This window comes from Rhinatrema bivittatum, chromosome 5 (assembly GCF_901001135.1).
Source record: "Rhinatrema bivittatum chromosome 5, aRhiBiv1.1, whole genome shotgun sequence".
In the NCBI taxonomy this organism is placed as follows: Eukaryota; Metazoa; Chordata; class Amphibia; order Gymnophiona; family Rhinatrematidae; genus Rhinatrema; species Rhinatrema bivittatum.
The window spans coordinates 94,332,261-94,353,015 of record NC_042619.1 but is presented as its reverse complement, the minus strand read 5'-3'; the positions used below and the strand labels follow the sequence as shown (position 1 = coordinate 94,353,015).

General features: G+C 44.1%; 1 protein-coding gene across 1 annotated transcript in view; it reads right to left on the bottom strand.

Annotated features, from left to right (window-relative positions):
* The window catches only part of PAN3 (poly(A) specific ribonuclease subunit PAN3), a 315,850-nt gene that overhangs the window by 31,597 nt on the left and 263,498 nt on the right, over nt 1-20,755 (bottom strand). Inside the window, exons 13-15 of the mRNA XM_029602606.1 lie at nt 18,095-18,182; nt 16,941-17,080; nt 16,174-16,303 (exon numbers count right to left, since the gene is read on the bottom strand). Coding sequence (XP_029458466.1) covers nt 16,174-16,303; nt 16,941-17,080; nt 18,095-18,182 — 358 coding nt within the window. The remainder of the gene's footprint in view (nt 1-16,173; nt 16,304-16,940; nt 17,081-18,094; nt 18,183-20,755) is intronic.

The following is a 20,755-nucleotide window of genomic DNA, read 5'->3' as shown; positions in this document are numbered from 1 at the left end:
TTAAATGTCTTCAATACACACAGCTTGCAACTGAGCCACTACTGTAAACCATGGCATTACTGGTACATAAACTGCTTGCTCCACAAACAATCCCCTGGATTCATGTTTTACAGAAACCATCTAATTCAAAATGGATCCTATGCTCTTCACAAAAAGCCCTCTTGGAGATCCCTTCAGTCTGATAAGTGTATTTGTCTCAGACTTGGCAACACACTTTTTCGGTGACTGCTCCAGTAATTTGGAATGAACTATCAACTGAATTGCACTCATTAAATTGTTCAAAGGGTTTTAAGAAGTTCTTAAAGCATGGTCAAGGTCTTGTGAAATCAAGGCTGGCAGTTCATCCCTGTGAAAGAACCACAACATAGTTCTTCTATATGGTTCCAAACCGGAGAGGTGGGGGAGCATTTCCCCATCTTCAAGACAGGCAGGATTGGCATCATCATCCGTGCTATCCAGATCTCCAGCCAGAGGAGCCGCTGTTACTCGGGGGGGGGGGGGGGGGATGACTCCATAACAGAAGGTCCAGGCAAGGTTCCCACCTGTGCCTCTGCTCTAGGAGCATGGGACAGAACAAAGGTCTACACCTGAAGAAAATATTGTAACCCCTGGAAAAATTCTACCCAGGAAAAAGTAGAAGCATCTAGACCGGGAGGTACCTGAGGAGTACTCACTAAGCTACATTCCCCTGCTGAGGAACCAATTAGGGGAGTTCCAAATTTAGGTGCCCCACCTGAGTCATCTTTACCCAGACCCACATCCAGCTGGGAAGAAACAGGCTTAGCGAAATCAGAGGAAGACAATTCACCCTGAGACTCCAAACAGCGCAAGCACAATTCAGTGGGCACTCCTGGTGGAGACGACCGAATATGACAAGCAATGCAAAGAGACAGACACTTAGGCTTCTTAGGCACAAGCACCATAATGGCCGACAATGTGCTGAGCGGCAGGCGGAGGCGTGTGTCTAGCTGTTTTTTTCTATATAGGCGCATGTATGTTTTTTTTTTCTATATAGGCGCGCAACTAGGCGCCCAAAAGAAATGTATGCATCCAACATTTATATGCGCATACCTAGGCACTCACCTAGGCAGCCAAAAATTATGCGTCCAGGACCTAAGCATGCACACCTAGGCGCTCCACTATGCGCTCAAAATTATACATCCAAAATTTATGCGCACACAGCTAGGTGCTCACCCAGGCGGCCAAAATGGAAGTGCACAAAAAACTTAATCGCACAGCCACTTGTGTGCTGATGTAAGCACGTGGCCAAGAGGTAGCACTGACCATGGGCACTCAGAATTCAAGGCATTACTATGCGCCTAACAACTGGGTGCACACTTGGATGCACAGCGAGATGCACACGCTGGACAGACAAGTCTGTAGAGGGCAGCCTCAGAAAGTGCGTGAAAAACCGTTGTGGCCTACCACCCTGCGCACAGCAAAAAACCTCGGAGCAGGACCTAGCCAATAAAGGCTGCTCAACCTGCCAGGCTGCCCACATCCCTTGATCTCCCCATGGAGCAGGACGAATGTTGAAATGGAGTGCTGAGCTCAGAGACCGAATAGGAGAAAGCCCTGCACAGTAAAACCTCCTGCTAAGTCTCTGTGTATTTTTTTTTTTTTTAATTTACCAGAGCTCAGTCTTACCTGGCGGAGCACAGAGACAGTCTCTGGCTGCTGGGGAAGAGGGCATCTGCAGTCACCGCAACATTTGGCTTCCTGCATCCGCTACCATTCAGCTACTTAAGCAGTTAAGTCCAGCCAGCAAAACCAGCTACTGGACCAAGGCACATCTCTGAGGGACCACGGAAATCACCTTAGGAAATCTAAACTGGGGAAGGGACCATTTGGTATCACCGCAGGAGAGTGAGGCGTTGATTCTCTTTCCTGAATTCTCCTTCTTAAAACTGAAGCAATTCCCAGTGGGGAGATGCACATCTATCATCTTCTGGAGATGGAGAATACTTGTGGGCTGAGGTCACTGCAGGGGTATATGTACTGTGACATCAGTTTGCTCAGTCTCCATCTGCTGGTAGGAGTGCAAACCCACGTGTTCTGGATTCATCTGACTGGACACTAAGAAAGAAAGGTTTTTTGAGCAGTGATATGATCACAGCATATTTGAAGGTAGGAGGAACAATAGCAGTGGAAAGTGAAAGACTGAGAATGTGACAGATAGAAGGGATGACTACAATGGAAACAGAGCTGAGGAACTAGGTGGGAATGGGGTCAGAGGAATATGAAGCAAGTTTGGAGAAGGAGAGAAGATGGGCAGTTTCCTCTACTGTAACACTTCAGAAAAGGAGAATGGAGGCCATGGGAAAGAAATGGAGGAGACTGAGGTAGAGTAAACTGTTGAGAACTCAAAACTAATAGTGTGAATCTATCATGAAAGTCATGACAGTGACGGGGGAGGGAAGCGAAACGTTTAAGGAGGGAATTAAATGTGGCAAAAAGATGGCAAGGGTTAGATGCAAAAGGGTTTGTAAGATGGGCATAGTCATGTTTGGCAAGTGCGTTAGACTGGGAGGTGGTGAGCATGAATTTGAAATGTATGAAGTGTCCAGGGGCATGGGATTTTAGCCGGAGATGTTTGGCAGAACATCACAGTTTTTCTTGAAGCTTGAAAGCAACACACATTTGTGATGCATTTGAACCCTGATAATCACAGATAAGAGACAGAAAGCAGAGTCTCCTATCTCAAAGGACTATAGCTGAGCCACAGACCCAGCCTGGCAATGTTCAGTTAAGTACCTTTGCTTTTGAATAAAGGATGAAGATATGGAAAGGGTTCTAATTTGAAAAACACTGACATCTGCCATCATACTCCATAGCATATTTATTTATTTAATTTATTCATGCTAAAATCTTTTGTATACCATCATTCAAAAAATATCATGGCCTAGGTTTGTTTAAATATCATGTGGCTTGATATCAGATTATTTACTATAATTACCAAGGGTAGTTTTAATGTAATCTTGATACTTTGTAAGAAATAACAATAAAAATTAGTTACTCATTATCAGAGGGAAGTGGCAAGGAAGGGTTTATTAAAATACTTACCACTGTCTTAATTACTGAAAACTGTACAGATACTGGACAATGAAATGCCACACTTTCTGTACCTTGATGTTTATCAATCATTTGCTAGCATTTACAATTTGACTGGCATGCATTATAGAAACATGACAGTAGAAAAAGGCCGTATGGCCCATCCAGTCTGCCCATCCATCCAATTAATTTAGCACTATAACTCATCACTTCCTTACAAATCCTCTGTATTTATCCCATGCTTTCTTGAATTCAGATACTGTTTTTGTCCCCGCCACCTCCACTGGGAGGCAGTTCTATACATCCACCACACTCTCTGTAAAGAAATATTTCCTAAGATTACTCCTAAATCAACCCCCTTTCAACCTCATTTCATGACCCCTCATTCTAGACCCTCATTTCCATTGCTAAAAGCTCATCTTCTGTGCATGGAAAACTTTGATATATTTGAATGTCTCTATCATATCTCCCCTATCTTGCCTTCCCCTTTAGGGTATACATGTTTAGATCTTATCCCCATATGCTTTAGAATAAAGACCACTGACTATTTTAGTAGCCACCCTCTAGACTGACTCCATCCTGTTTATATCCTTTTGAAGGTGCGGTCTCCAGAATTGTACACAATATTCCAAGTGAAGTCTCACCAGGGATCTATACAGGGGCAATATCACCTCCCTTTTTCTACTGACCATTCCTCTCTGTATGCAGCCAAGCATCTTTTTGGCGTTTATCATTGAAAATGGCAAAATGGTAAAAACTATCATAAAGTACAAAATTGCCGAACATAAAGATAGGCAATTTAATGAGACAAAGCCAACATGGATTTAACCAAGGGAAGTCTTGCCTCACCAATCTGTTACATTTTTTGAGGGCGTAAATAAACATGTGGATAAAGGTGAGTCGGTTGATATAGTGTATCTAGATTTCCAGAAAGCATTTGACAAAGTCCCTCATGAAAATCTTCTTAGGAAATTAAAATGTCATGGGATGGGAGCAGTGTCCTATTGTGGATTGCCAACTGGTTAAAAGATAGAAAACAGAGTATGGCTAAATGGTACATTTTTTCAGTAGAGAAAGGTGAATAGTGGAGTGCCCCAAGGATCTGTTTTGGGACCACTGCTTTTTAATATATTTATAAATGACCTGGAATGGGAATAAGAAAAGTGATCAAATTTGCTGATGACACAAAATTATTCAACATTATTAAATCACAAGAGGACTGTGAGAAATTGTAAATCTGGGAGACTAGGCATGTAAATGGAAAATGAAGTTTAATGTGGACAAGTGCAAAGTGATGCAAGGTTCCACATTAGGAGTCACATTTAGGAAACGGATCTAGGCGTCATCATTGATAATACATTGAAATCTTCTGCTCAGCGTGCCAAGAAAGCGAATAGAATGCTAGGGATTATTAGGGAAGGAATGGAGAATAAAACAGAGAATATCATAATGGCTCTGTATCACTCATGGTGTGACCTCATCTTGAGTATTGTGTGCAGTTCTGGTCACCACATCTCAAAAAAGATATAGTAGAATTAGAAAAGGTATAGAGAAGGTTGACCAAAATGATAAAGGGGATGGAATAATTCCCTTATGAGGAAAGGCTAAAGAGTATATTTTATTTTATTTATTTATATTCTGCTTTCTGCACTTTTTTTCCAGCATTTCAAAGTGGATTACATTCAGGTACTGTAGGTATTTCCCTATCCCGAGTGGGCTTACAATCTAAGTTTGTACCTGAGGCAATGGAGTTTCCCAAGGTCACAAGGAGCGACAGTGGGACTCAAACCTTGGTCACTTGGTTCATAGCCCACTGCTCTAACCACTAGGCTACTCCTCCACTCTAGGACTCTTCAGCTTGGAGAAGAGATGGCTGAGGGGACATAGGATAGAGGTTTATAAAATAACAAGTGGAACGGATCAAGTAAACATTAATCAGTGGTTTACTCTTTCAAGAAGTACAAAGACTAGGGGACACTTGATGAAGTACTAGGTAACTTTTAAAACTAATAAGAGAAAATATATTTTTACTCAACGCATAATTAAGCTCTGGAATTTGTTGCAAGAGGATGTGGTGAAAGCTACTAGTGTAGCTGCTTTTAAAAACTGTTTGGACAAGTTCCTGAAGGAAAAGTTCATAAACCATTATTAAGGTGGAGTTGAAGATATCCACTGCTTATTCCTGGGATAAGCAACTTGGAATCTATTTGCAACTTGGAATCTATTTACCCCTTGGGATCTGACCCATTATGGCAAGTAGGAAAATTAGGTTCTTACCTGATAATTTTCGTTCTTGTAGTACCAACGATCAGTCCAGACTGCTGGGTTATGCCTCCCCTCCAGCAGATGGAGTCAGAGAGAAAACTGAAAGCACCCCCTAGATATACTGGTGTGCCACCTGCCATCCTTCAGTATAATTGATATCAAAGCAGAAGAAATGGATCATCCTTCCGCCAAAAATAGCCAAAAATTAACTATGGCCACTGGCTAGATCAAGTAGTAAAACTCTGCAAAAGTAAGCATTAACATCGCTCAAACACTACTGAGCCAACCAAGCAAACAAAGCCAAAAGGCAACAAAATGAATAATCACTTACCGTATCAAGTTATCGATACCTGAAAGAGTGGAAAAGATACCGTTACGAGCGGACTCTCCTGAAACACCATTACTGGGTGGGTGTCTGGACTGATCCTTGGTACTACAGGAATGAAAATTATCAGGTAAGAACCTAATTTTCCTTTCCCTGTACGTACCAGGATCAGTCCAGACTGCTGGGATGTACCCGAGCTGACATAAATGGGGTGGGACCCCGAGAGTCCCGCTCAAAGTACACTGCTTCCAAAGGAAGTAGGTGATGGCCCTCGAACATCAACCCGATAATGTCGAGCGAAAGTATGCAACGACTTCCAAGTGGCCGCCCTGCAAATCTCTTGGCTCGAAACCAGGTGACTTTCTGCCCACGAAGTCGCTTGAGAACGGAGAGAATGGGCCTTGAGCCCCTCAGGAACAGCCTTACCGCCACCAATGTACGTGGCAGCGATCGAGCCCTTCAACCAACGGGCAATAGTTACTTTGGACGCCTGAAGCCCCTTCCTAGGGCCATGCCACAAGACAAACAGATGATCAGACCGTCGAAAATCATTGGTAACTTCTAAATATCGCATGAGCACTCGACGAACATCCAAACATCTCAAATCTGACCCTTGAGAAGACTGTAGTTCTGTCGCCGAGAAGGAAGGCAATTCCACTGTCTGATTTACATGAAAGGCCGATACCACCTTAGGTAAGAAAGAAGGTACCGTACGCAATGACACACCTGAATCAGAAATACGCAAGAACGGTTCTCTACATGAAAGAGCTTGCAACTCAGAGACCCTACGAGCGGACGCGATCGCCACGAGAAACACTGTCTTGAGAGTTAAATCCTTTAAGGAGGCCCGCCTGAGAGGCTCAAAGGGGGCCGCATTGAGGCCTTTGAGAACCAAGTTCAAATTCCAAGACGGGCAAGGAGGCCGCAGCGGAAGACGCAAGTTCCGAACACCACGTAAAAAGCGTGCTACGTCTGGGTGACAGGCGAGAGAGGACCCTTCAACCTTTCCTCTCAAACACCCCAGAGCTGCTACCTGAACCCTCAGAGAACTGTAAGCCAAACCCTTCTTCAAGCCGTCCTGCAAAAACGTAAGGATTTGAGCTACAGAAGCCCGGTGTGGCGCAATCTTCGAGACACCGCACCAGGAGTCAAACACCTTCCAGGGCCTCCGTGCCCGAAGCAGTGTGGAAATGACAGGCTCAGAAAAACCCTTTTTCCTTAATTGTCTCCTTTCATAAGCCAAGCCACCAGACAAAAGCGATCCGCCAGATCTAAAAATATCGGCCCTTGCCGAAGGAGGTTTGGAAGATGACAGACGTAAAGGCCCGTCCATCGCAAGATGAACCAGATCCGCGAACCATGGTCTTCTTGGCCACTCCGGGGCCACTAAAATCACCCGAGCACGATGCGATTCTAATCGTCTAAACACCTTGCCGATCAGAGGCCATGGAGGAAATACATAGAGGAGGACGAGATGAGGCCATGGAAGCACAAGTGCATCCACTCCTTCCGACTCGTGCTCTCGCCTTCGGCTGAAGAAACGCGCCGCCTTTGCATTGTGCAGAGTCGCCATCAGGTCTAGGTGCGGAATCCCCCATCGTAGGGTGATGAGACTCATTGCCTCGGCCGAGAGCTCCCACTCTCCGGGGTCCAAGTGTTGTCGACTGAGATAATCCGCCTGAACGTTGTCTACGCCTGCAATGTGGGTGGCCGCGATGCGGGACAGATAACGCTCCGCCCAGGTCATCAACAACGCTGCTTCGGTCGCCACCGGTCGACTTCTTGTACCGCCCTGGCGATTTATATATGCTACTGTGGTTGCGTTGTCCGAGAGGACTCGAACCGCCTGACCGCGTACCAGGGGCAGAAGGTGGCGCAAGGCTAGACGTACTGCTCTGGTCTCCAGACGGTTGATGGACCAAGAGGCCTGGCGAGGGGACCATGTTCCCTGTACCGCTCTTGATTGACAGACTGCTCCCCAGCCCGTTAGACTGGCATCCGTCGTCACTACCACCCACTGAGGAGGATCGAGATCTACCCCCTGCAAGAGGTGGTCCGGGATCAACCACCAAGCTAGACTGGACCGAGCCGGTTCCATCAGCGGCCACTGGGCACTGTAATCCCCGGTTTTCTGGTCCCAGCGAGAAAGAAGAGCGGTTTGCAAAGGACGCATATGCGCAAAAGCCCACGGCACCATTTCCAGAGTAGAAACCATATGTCCAATGACCTGCAAATAATCCCATGCCATAGGTAAGGGGAGATCCAGTAGGTTCTGTACCTGAAGCATCAGGTTCTCCAGTCTCTGCTGAGTCAGGTATACCTTGCCCACCAAGGTATCGAAACGTGCTCCCAAAAATTCCAAACACTGACTCGGAACCAGCTGGCTCTTTGCAAAGTTGACTACCCAACCTAGCGACTGAAGTTGCTGAACCACCACCTGGACTGCTCGCTTGCACGAGTCCTCCGACTTCGCCCGGATAAGCCAATCGTCGAGGTAGGGATGCACCAATACTCCCCGACGGCGCAGGAAGGCTGCGACTACGACGAGAACCTTGGTAAACACTCTCGGAGCTGTGGCTAACCCGAACGGGAGGGCGCAAAACTGAAAGTGTTCCCCGAGCACCATGAATCTCAGGTACCTCTGGTGGCGCTCCCTGATCCCAATGTGAAGATACGCCTCGGCCAGATCCAAAGAAGCCAAAAATTCTCCCCTGTGGACGGCCGCAATAACAGATCGAAGAGTTTCCATGTGAAAACGGGGAACGCGCAAGGCCCTGTTTACTCTCTTCAAATCCAAAATTGGCCGGAACGTACCTTCCTTCTTTGGAACCAGGAAGTAAATGGAATACAGACCTGTTCTGGTCTCATCCGGCGGAACGGGCACCACTGCCCCCAGGGATCGTAACCGGGCCACGGTTTGGGCTATTACCAGTTGCTTTTCCGGAGGACCGCAAGGAGATATCATAAAAAGATCCCGGAGGGGCCGAGCAAAATCCAACTCGTAACCGTGACGCACCACGTCGAGGACTCACTGGTCTGAAGTGATCTTGACCCATTCCTCCCAAAACTGGGATAACCGGCCTCCGATGCGTGGGAAGGAGGAATGGGCTCGCGCGCCTTCATTGCGCAGGTTTGCCTGTGGCCAAACCCTGCGAGGAACCCATTCGTTGTGGTCGTATGCCTCGAAAGGAAGGAGTCCAAGACTGAGACCTGGGGCCCTGCTGCCTTTGGGAAAAGATCCACCCCTTCCCATGCGAAACCGGCGTTGCCCTCGAAATCGGGACCGCGTGTTTACGAAAGACCGCAATTGTCGGGGCTTGTCCTCCGGCAACTTATACACCTTATTGTCTCCCAAGTCTTTGATGAGTTGATCCAACTCCTCACCAAACAACAACTTCCCCTTAAAGGGAAAAGAAGCTAGTCGCGACTTAGAGAGGCATCTGCCGACCAACGACGGAGCCACAATAGTCGTCTGGCCACAACAGCCGAGGACATAGTGCGGGCCGAGGTCCTTAGCAAATCATACAGGGCATCCGCTGTATAAGCAACCGCCGCTTCCACACAATTGGCCTGCTCCGCCTCTTCCGGCGGGAGTTCTTGGGTGGTTAGTAATTGTTGCACCCAGCGCAGTGTGGCCCTCTGGACCATACTGCTACAAGCCGCAGCCCGGACTCCTAAAGCCGCAATCTCAAAAATGCGCTTTAATAGGACCTCTAACTTCCGGTCCTGGAGATCTTTCAAGGCTACCCCTCCCGTGACGGGAATGGTAGTATGCTTAACCACCGCAGTGACTGCAGAGTCCACCGAAGGGACCTTAAAAATCTCTAACGAATCCGAGGGCAGAGGATATAATTTATTCATTGCCCTGCTAACGCGCAGGGATGCCTCTGGAACCTCCCATTCCTTAGACACGATCTGTAATACCTTAGAGTGCAAGGGAAAGGTATGTGGGGGGGCTCTCTGACCCGCCATAGCTACGTCCCCAGTGGAAGTATCCGTGTCCTGCTGCGGCGCTGGGATCTCCAGCTCCTTCAAAACATGAAGAATCAAATAGTTCAGCTCGTCCCTGCCAAACAGGCGTAAAAACCAGGGGGTCGTCCCCTTCGAGAGACCCCTGAGCGTCGGAGATGTCGGCCCCTGCCCCATCCGGTGAGCCCTGGGTGAGATCCGGGAACCCCGGATCGTCGGCACCCCCAAGGGAACAAGCTCCTGATTTGCCCGGAGCTTCAGCCTTTTCCTGGTCTCCCGATTTGTCCTGCACCGAGGACACCTTAGGCACTTTTAGAGGGGGGGGGGGGGTTCGTCTGGCTCCCAGCCTGCTTCTGCCTCCAAAAAAGCCTGGTGCATCAACAGCACAAACTTGGAGGAGAAAGGCACCTTCCTTTTAATTGATCCCCCCACGGGACGCACCGGAGGGGGGGGGGGGCTCTTGGGGCATCAAATTCGGAGCCACTATGAGGACTCAAAGCCGGCGGTGAAAGCGGAGGAAAATCCTCCTCCTCAGAGGCAGAATCAACATGCTGCCTCGTGGACAAGATGGCCGCCGGCTCCCCCCTCACTGGGAGGCGGGGCCGACGATCGCGGTGCCGACAGCCTCCTCAGCCGCTCCAAGGAGGACGGATCCGCGCCGCTGCGGGCTGCGCTCGGCCCCCGGGAGGGTCCCTCGCCCCCGGGAATGCAGCGTGAGCAGAGACCCTCCCGGGAGAGTCGCGCCCCCGCCCTACCGCAGGCCGTGCAGGCCGAAGAACGCGGCATCGAGGAGGCAGAAGAAAAGCGCGCCAAAAATAGGAGCCCTGTGCAAGCGCCTCTAACGCCGGGTGAAAACCTCCACCCCCTCCGGAGTCCCTGGTCAGGCTAATTACCAGCGCGGCAGGCTAGGGCTGGAAATGGATCACTGCCTGCTACCAACAGGGCTTATGTGTCCTGCATCCACTTTTTATTCACTCTCTTTCTTTTTTTTTTTCCAAGTAAAGCCCTCTTCAGATCAAAGTCTGGAATCAAAAGGGACACTAATCCGGGTAAAACAATGAGAGCCAAGCTCTCAGTGCCTGCCTGTACGCTGCGCTAGCAAAACCAACAAACAACTGCTACAAAAATATCAACTTTTTTTTTTTTACACTAAGCAAGGAAGAGAATAAAACCAGTTGATCTAGCCAGCAGAGTTATAAAAATCATAAAGAACACCTGAAAGATTGTTTTAGTAGGACAGGACCGCAGGTTATGCCTCTCAATCTGCTGGAGTCAGAGGAAATACTGAAGGATGGCAGCTGGCACACCAGTATATCTAGGGGGTGCTTTCAGTTTTCTCTCTGACTCCATCTGCTGGAGGGGAGGCATAACCCAGCAGTCTGGACTGATCCTGGTACGTACAGGGAACTTATGTTATCCACTAGTTTGGCCACCTTAAGATCATTAAGTACAATTACCCCCAGATCCCACTCTTCCTTTGTGCTTAGAAGAATTTCACCTCGTATTTTTCCCTTGGGATTTGCTCCCTAAGGGGTTGATTTTAAGACCTGCATGTGTGAGGTTTCCAGCGCATGCACATGGATATGTCAATTTTATAATATGCGTGCGCTGGTGCACACGTTATAAAATCCGATGTCTGCGTGCACATGCATGCCAGATTTTAAAATCCACAAGCGCATGTGCGGGTGGCCCGAGGAATTTTACAAAGCAATGAGCGGCAATGGGATTGGACTTCCCTCTACCTCTATCTAACCTTCCTACCTTTTCCCCTCTCCTCCCTGACCCCCTACCGATTAGGTTTTTTTGTTTTTTTTTCCCTACTTACTTCAAATTTGGAGTTGAAGTAACTCCGCGCTGGCCAGTTGTTGGCGTGTGCTTCCCTGGTACAGCGGCTAATGGTGCTGTCCGAGCCTGCCCCCCTCCAGACCACGCACTCCAGCCCACCTCTTCTGCACGTACCGGGGTTTACGACCATGACTGGGCCCATTGTAAAATGTGTGCAGCGTGCACAAGGCCCAGTCATGCATGTAAACCCCAAAATTTATGTGCATAGCCTTTTTAAAATCCGGGCTTAAATGTCTTATTCTGCATTCAAACAAAGCATTTTCACTTTGAGTAGATCCTCTTGTTTATCTTAGTATGGAATGTCAAGTAGGCCACGGTTCACCAGAATAGTGCTGAATTTGGTTACAATTTAAGAATGGTGTTCTTTGCTTCTCTTGACAATTACTATATTTGTTTACATTTAGTTAGTGGGAAGTGGGGCTTTAAAGAGCTAACTCTATAGCATTAGCAGTCCGCTGTCAATAGATCTATCAAAGTCTTATAGAAAATCTGTCTGCAATGTTGAAGGATCAACTCCTTCAAACATTACTTCTATAGGCACAATGCTTCAAATAAATTCTAAGGATTTATTATTTGAGTCTTTAGTGACTAATAAGCCTCAGTAAATAAATAATCAGTATTACAAAAGTGAGACATTTGGGTTCCATGTAGGTTCCATGTAAAATTCTCCTCTTTGATTTCCAGCTCAGATTCATTTGTTTTCCAAATTAGTTATTGATAAATAAAAACATTCAGCTCTGGCTTGCTATCCCCAAATGTAACTTTTAAAACATAGAAGTCATCAGGAAAGGACCACTTTGTTAATCCATTCTGCCCACTTGTTCCTGCTCTCAAGTCTTACTGGATCTATAACCTTCTCCTTCCGTCCGCTTCTAAGGTCTGTGTTTATCTCATGCATGCTTGAATTCTGCCCATGTTTTGGCTCCTGTAATATCTGTTAGAAGTCTGTTCTAAGTGCCCACCACCCTCTCAGTGAAAAAGATAATGTTTTCATGCTCCTTTTGAGCTTCTCTTCCTTTATCTTTATGTGAAGACTCCTTGTCCTTGAGGTTTTTCATTCTATAGAAAATGTTATCTTTGGGTTCTTTACTGAAGCCTGCTAGACATTTGAATGTTTGTACATGTCCCATTCATTCTTTCTTCTAAAGAAGATATTCAGCCCTTTAAGTCTCGCTGAGTATGGCTTATAGTGGAGACCATGCACCATTTTGTGGGCCCTCCTTTGATTTCCTAATAAGATAATTACTAATCCATTATCTTACAATGTTATGAGCAGGAAGAGCTTCATAAGTCATTTTCACCAATAAGTAACTGAGAGGTTAAAAGTATTCATAACATATCATACATTTCTGAACTGGAGATAATAAAGAACTCTTATAGCTCTATTATAAAAAGAGACCTTTAGGACACAGAGATTCTTTCAACCAACAGAGCCTCTTACTCTCCATAAACATGAAATCTGCAGCAAGTACTAACTAGCTTGAGGGGATTTTCATGAGTTTGTGCATCCCAACTCTGGTCTAATTCAAATGCTGCCTAAAACCCACGTATTTGAGGTTGCTTTTAAATCTTGAATCTGATTCTCACTAATCATAGTCTTGTTAATGTTAAGGAATCTTATTTATTATAGAAAACATGGTTAAGTGTTTTATTTGTCTTGTCTGCGTCCCTTGACTAGGCTGTAAGCTCTGTGGAGCAGGGACAGTCTCTAATGGGTAGCAGCGTTATAGAAATGCTAAATAGTAGAAGAGGGCAGCATACTCAGAAAGAAAATGTGTATTAAAAATGTTTTATTTAAACAATGAGACCGATCTCAAATTGTTTAGGTTCCTAACTTTAGGAATCAAGAACCTAAATTAACCCTTTTGAAAATGTTATTAGGGCTGAGAACCTAAATTTAGGATCTTATTTTCTCTAAGCACCTACATTTAGGACCCTAAAAGGTAGGTGGCTATAGGTTGATTAGAGCAAGGAAACAAAGTTAGTACTGGTTTTCAGCACTAGGCACCTCATTTATGGTCTAAATCTAGGAAAATAAATAGCAGGTGTAAATTTAGGGCCCTAAATTCATGTTAATTTTCAGTTGAAAATAGGTTCCTCACTTAGGCATCTAATTTAAGTGTCCAAATTTAGGGGCTCAGGTTTTCTGAATATTGGCCTCAATAATTAAAAATGATTTTGCACTGAATTAAGAAAGAACAAATATTACATTCAATTTTTTGGACATTGTTCTGATTTTGGCAAAACAAAATGCATTCTAGCTCATTGAAAAGTGTGTGTTTGTGTGATTCTGGAGTGGCACATTATGCTTAGCAGAGGCTTAAGCAGGAACAAAATATGCTATGGTATTCTCTCACATCCTATCAAATAGATTTTAACATAAGGCTTCTTTGATCTTTACAGAGTCTTTTTCTCAAAACTAATGAACATTTTCTTTACAAGCTGTCACCAGTTCATTGCCAATTTCAGTATTGCAGAGTACAAAGAACTACTATTTTACTTCATGCATTACAAAATCTTCTATCTTAGCAGTAGAATAAACATTATAATTGAGCCCAATATCAGCTGCAGGGAGTCCAGTCAAGTTAGCCAGATAAACTTACCTGGTTAATTTATACTAGATATTCAGCAACACAGCCAAGCCACTGAATATACCTAGCCATCTTAAAGTTAGCCGGTTAAGTGTTATACGGCTAACTTTAGGAATGCCTTGCAGCACAACTAGGCTTACCCAGGAAAGATAGCCAGATAATGCTGATTATTGATGTTATCTGGCTCACTTCCAGCCTGACTGGAATGCCCCCAAGCTATTAGGCTAAACTTTATCTGTCTAATCACTTACAGGCCGATACAGAACGGTGCACTTGGCCGAGCACACCGTTTATCCCGTTTGGCCGTGCGTTTTTGACACGCTATTACCCCTTATACTGTAAGGGGTAATAGCGCGTGGAAAACGCAGGGCCAACCGCCCCGAAACTATTAGCGCTCATCACATGCAAATGCATGTTGATGAGCCTATTAGTTACCCAAAATAAGAAAGTAAAATGTGCGGCCAAGCCGCACATTTTACTCTCAGAAATTAACGCCTGCCAAAGGCAGGCGTTAATTTCAGACAGCACTGGGCAAGTGTACAGAAAAGCGGAAAAAACTACTTTTCTGTACACCCTCTGACTTAATATCATAACGATATTAAGTCGGAGGCCCCAAAAATTTAAAAAAAAAAAAAATCTGCCCACGGCCTGGAAAATGGACGCTCAATTTTGCCGGCGTCAATTTTCCAAACCCGTGGCTGTCAGCGGGTTCGACAACCGATGCCGGTAAAATTAAGCAACGGCTGTCAGCGGGTCTGCTAATAAGGAGGCGCTAGGGATTGCACTAGTGTCCCTAGCGCCTCCTTATTAGCGCAGGCCCTAATTTAAATAAAGAATCGCACACCCAGGAGAGGTACCTGGGCATGTGTCAGGAGAGCGGGTGCTCGCCTCAGAGTACCGGCTCTCCAGCGGAGTTTATTGAATCGGCCTGTTAGATAGATAACATGGTGAAATTCAGACTGGAATTTCAAAACCTATAGTTTCTCCAGCTAAGTCCCAAACTTAGGCCTGGATTTATCAAAATGCACAAATATCGCATGTGATAGGAAGAGGGGCGTGTTTTATGGTAATAGGCTGTCTATCGCAAAGTGCGCTATCTTAGCACTTCGCATAGGCATTAGCACAAACTGAGATAACTTTTTTGCATTTTGCGATGTGCCAGAATTGTTGTATTTCCTACCTACAACCACTGGGGGGGGGGGGGGGGGGAGGGAGGGAGAGAGGGAGACTAGCTATAAGGCCCTCATACTAGGTAGGTATTTATATATCTATATGAGGCCCACCCAGCTACTCGAAGTGAGGTTTAGGTGTTAGTGTAGGGATTAGGGGCCACTTTGACATTCAGAGTGCGACGTACGAACAGAACAGTGCACTCTTGTGAAAATTTGATGACCTTTGGAGTGAGGAAACTCACCCAAAGATGAGGTTTGTGCAATGTTCTCTCAACCTAGTTGATGTTACCCAGGTAGAGAGTCCATCAAGCTAGGTTGAGAGAACATTGCACAAACCTCATCTTTGGGTGAGTTTCCTCACTCCGAAGATCATCAAATCTTCACAAGAGTGCACTGTTCTGTTCGTATGTTGCACTCAATGTCAAAGTGGCCCCTAACCACTACACTAATATTTAAACCTCACCTCGAGAAGCTAGGTGGGCCTCATATAGAGGTATAAATACCTACCTAGTATGAGGGCCTTATAGCTAGTCAGTCTCTCTCTTCCCCCCCCCCCCGTGGTGCTAGGCTAGGTTCTCTCTCCCCTAGCAGGTTAAAATACAGAAAACACTATTTGCGAAAACATTGCAAAGTGTGATAAAGCCATATCACACGGCTTAAAGCAAATGAAAAAGGTGTAGTTAAAATCTGCATTAAAGCCGTGAGATATGGCCCACTTGGCCAGAAATCCCACCCCAAACTCCTCCCCTTTTCCTAATTTGCATCGCACCATGTGTTATGGTGTTTTCGCATGCGATAAAGGTGTTTTCGCAAGTGCTAAAGGTGCTTTTCACATGCAAAAATGCCATATAGCACTTTGATAAATGACCCCCTTAGTTTGACAAGTCATTTCAATATGCACCTCTATATTTATATTCAAATTTATATTCTATATCAAGTCATCCACTTGTTTTACCTTTGCAAGGTCTTCTTCTATGACATCATTTCTCATTTGAGCAGCATCTAATTGAGTATAAAATCTTGCACCAATCATAGGCATGATGTCATTTACACTACGAAGCCGGTTTTGGTCAGTCAACAAATACCTAGCATATAAAAGATAATTAAAATTATATCAAGATGCCTCATGAAATTGTGACTTATTGTATGTGGGTTTATAGGAGATAAGGCAGTAGAAAGTTATCCTTAAAAAAACCCCAAAAAACCCCAAACTTTAATCACAGAAACAGAAAACTACATTTCTTGGCATTCTACTTTAACAGTCCAGACCATGTGTTATACACCCCACAGGAAACATGAAAAAAAAATTTCTTTAAGTGTTGGTTAGACTGGACTATTATGGCAGGAACACTCAAGAACTGAGATCAAACATTCGAATCTCATAAAAAAAAAAAAAAAAAAAAAGAAAAGAAAAACAAAAAAAGAAGGATGGGCAGCATGGATCCTGAAGTGCTGCAAGAATGGTTTTCAGACTATCCATAATGAATATTCATGAAATATAAATGCACATATGTGCGGTAAGACCTTGATTAATTTGAATATTTGGTTACCCTAAAAATTAGTTATAATTGTTGCACCTGAGAATAGGAGCTGGTCATTCCACTGTTAAAACCAATGAAAATATTTAAAAACTTACATTTTAGTTGTTCTGTATTTGGTAATGGTTTTTAAATAAATTCCCTCCCTCTAAACTTCTGAAATGACAACATATTAAAAGCTTACAGAATCAAATTCTTCAGGTCAGAAGAATAGTTGATAGTCACCAGTTCCATAGCTTTTTGTAAATTTTCTCGATGAATTCCAGCCAAAGAGTTGCAAGCCAAAGCCAACACAACTTTTCCTAATGAGATCAGATCTGCTTGCTGGTGAATGAACACACAATATTAATAGCAAATACATAGATCTTATTCACTGTAGACTACTCTTCTATAAAGAGAGACTAACGACAATACTGCTACTTGAAATTTGTATTAAGCAAGAAAATACTCATTTTTTAATTTACAGAAAGCAGACAATGCATGGTTTACATTTATTTGTATCTTACATGTATAAAACCGCCCCTCCAGCAAGGGCTCTGGACAAATATAAAAACATAACATGTTGCTATGGAGCATCTTTGTCAAGGTACCATGTAATTTGCTTCTTTTTACAATACTTTTTGTATAAATGGATAAATCAGTGGAACTACTGAAGAAGCTAGTGCACTACATTATAGATAATTCATTTACTCATTGCAAAATTCAAGAATTTCATTATCATGGAGCATAAAAAAAGAAAGCCAGATAATTTTACTTCAATTATAGTACAATCACTAGTTAAAATGAGATCCAACATGACAAGCAAACAATCATAATAAGATGTGGTTAGGAGGAAAAGGATAGGGAAGTTTGTGCATTTAGTCATGAAGAAATCAACATACGATAAAGAAAGAAACATGGTTATGATTTAGGTGTGTTTGTAGAAAAAATGGGAAGGGTATATGATAGAAGGATAATTATAAGAAAGACTCAAAAAGATAGTCACATAATGTGGCTTAAAAAAAGAAGCAATAAAAAGATTAACCTTGAAAATTATTATACTTAATGCCTGGATGCAATTATACTTCCTGAGGTCAAAGAATTACATGCTTCCCAAATGGGGTGACCTCTACATTTCAAAGTGCACAACTGGCTAGTGCAACTTGTCTTACATCATGCATTTTAGTGATTTTTGCAAATATACACAAGATAAGGAAAGTAATACAATGTGTTAACTTTGAGATATATTGCATAGCAACACGATTTACTAAGTATTCCGACAGTGCCACATGAGTTATAGGTTAAGCATTCTACACAAAACAAGCCTTTAGACAGAAATGTCTGAAACCAAATTCTTACCTGGTACTGCGCCATCAGTGCTAATGGATTATTCTGACTATTGTCAAAAGTTAAAACATCAAATATTCCAACACAATTCACACGTAACCTTGAAAACAAAGATGAAAATGCAAATAATGTAACAAGTTTATAACACAAAATATTCAAAATCAACATTCTGTCAGAATCTTGGTATTTTTGAATAGTTAATAAATACTGTAAGAATACAAAATATACTGTCTACAATTCAGATTAAAGGTGCTGAAAACAAAAGTAAGGCTTTTTTTTTCTCACAAATATGATTTCTTAAAAAGAGCTAATCTCCATCATTTTCATTATGTTTTCATCTATGTATATGAATACACACACATACAGTACACATGTTAAAATACAATAAACTTGGACTATATGATCCTATTTTACCTGACATCCTCCTCAACCCAAAGTATTTGATTATTTTTGGGATAGAGACATTAGATTTATTTGGGGGATTTGGATCCATTATCAGATTGGCAGTATAGCACTCTAACTACATTTTTAACTCCCAGAATGTTTCCTATCAACACATGGAAATCTGCAAGGAATTTCAGGCTGCCAGCTGTCTGCACTTGGGATAAGGAATCTCATAGGAACAAGTATTTCCACAGCTGGTTATATTTCTTTAATGGACATCTCTGTCAGAGTGGCAGAAATTCCTTTGAAAGTTGGGGATTATTAAGTCATCTATGAAAAAAAAAATTGTCAGCCATATCAGTGTTATGATCGCCATCAGCCAATGGATTTTTTTATGTATTTGTTCCTCTACTCTACTGCTTAGTCTCATATTTGAATGGCAGAGCTGAAAAGATATTGAAATTAAAGACAAAACAGATTTATTTTAACAAAAATAAAATATATATTTCCTTGCCATAACTTGATTGTTTGTAGCTGGTAGAATCACAATTGGCAGATTTTACTAGTTTTCCCTGCAGTCTTACCCTAGGAAAATCATGAAAATAGTATTTAAGCACTGTTTGATATACTACAATGCTTTAGCTTCAGTTTTACTTTCAGGCCAGAAATGTCACTATGGTAGAATTCCAGTGAGCAAATTCCCAAAAGCCATAGTTAACAAGTGCAAAGCCAATGTCATAGTACTTCTTTTTTCAGCAATTAGAAAGCAACATAAATCAGATGAGAAAACTCCAGATATTAGCCCAATCTGAGTTTCACAAATTAGAATTTTACTGGAAAAAAGCTGCAAGGAAAACAGATTAAAACTGCAAATTGTGATTTAATTACTTCCAAAAAGTAGATGCATGAAAAGCTCTCGCAGTGGAAATGGTGGCAGCAATGTAGAGATTACTTACCTGATAATCTCGTTTTCCTTAGTGTATGCAGATGGACTCAAAACAAATGGGTATAGTGTGCTCGTGCTAGCAGTTGGAGACAGATCTGACGTCAGCATGGGTACATATACCCCCACAGGAAGTGCCGCAAATCAGTAATCTTCCTTGCAAAAGCTGTAGCTGACCGATCAATTAAATGAACAGGATTACCCTGACCGATTGATAGTAGCTGGAGACCGCCAGTGTTCACAACCGGAAGGCGTCGACACCCGACAGGGTGGATGGCCTATTATCAGAAAACATGGCTTACCGTGAGTCGGTGAATCCCCATGTATGCCAGCAGCCGGGCGGGATGCTGAGTCCATCTGCATACACTAAGGAAAACGAGATTATCAGGTAAGTAATCTCTACATTTCCTAGCGTGTAGCAGATGGACTCAAAACAAATGGGATGTACAAAAGCTCCCGGACTGGGCTCCCGGACTGGGCGGAAGCTCCCGGACTGGGCGGAAGGCTGCCTGAGGACCGTGTAGGATTGCCATCGCAAATGCTGTGTCCTCCCTGGCCTGGACGTCCAGACGGTAGAATCTGGAGAAGGAATGGAGGGAGGACCACGTCGCTGCTTTACATATCTCTGCAGGCGACAGCAGCTTAGCTTCTGCCCAAGAGGCCGATTGTGCTCTGGTAGAATGAGCCTTGACCTGTAGAAGCGGTGATTTTCCCGCCTCTATGTAGGCTGCCTTGATAACTTCTTTAATCCAGCGGGCGATGGTTGGCCGTGAGGCCGCTTCCCTTTGCTTCTTCCCGCTGTGCAGGACGAACAGGTGGTCCGTCTTTCGTACTGCTTCTGACATTTCCAGATATCTGGACAGCAGTCTGCCGATGTTGAGATGGCGTAGCATTCGACCTTCCTCCGACTTCTTCAAACCTTCCGTGGTAGGCAAGGATATGGTTTGGTTGAGGTGAAAGTGAGAGACCACTTTGGGTAAAAAGGATGGAACTGTGCAAAGATGGATAGCCTCTGGAGTGATTCTGAGAAATGGATCACGACAGGAAAGTGCTTGTAGCTCTGAGATGCGGCGTGCTGAACAAACAGCCAGCAAGAACACCATCTTCAGGGTTAACAAATGGAGGGACAGGCCTCGAAGGGGCCTGAAGGCTGATCCCGCCCAAAATTCCAATACTAGTTTGAGATTCCACAAGAGCACTGGCCACTTCAGTGGCGGGCGAATGTGTTTGACTTCTTTCAGGAAACGTGAGACGTCTGGGTGTTTGGCAATGGCGTTGCCGTCACTCCTGGGACTGTAGCAAGACAGCGGTGCTACCTGAACCTTGATGGAGTTGAGGGACAGACC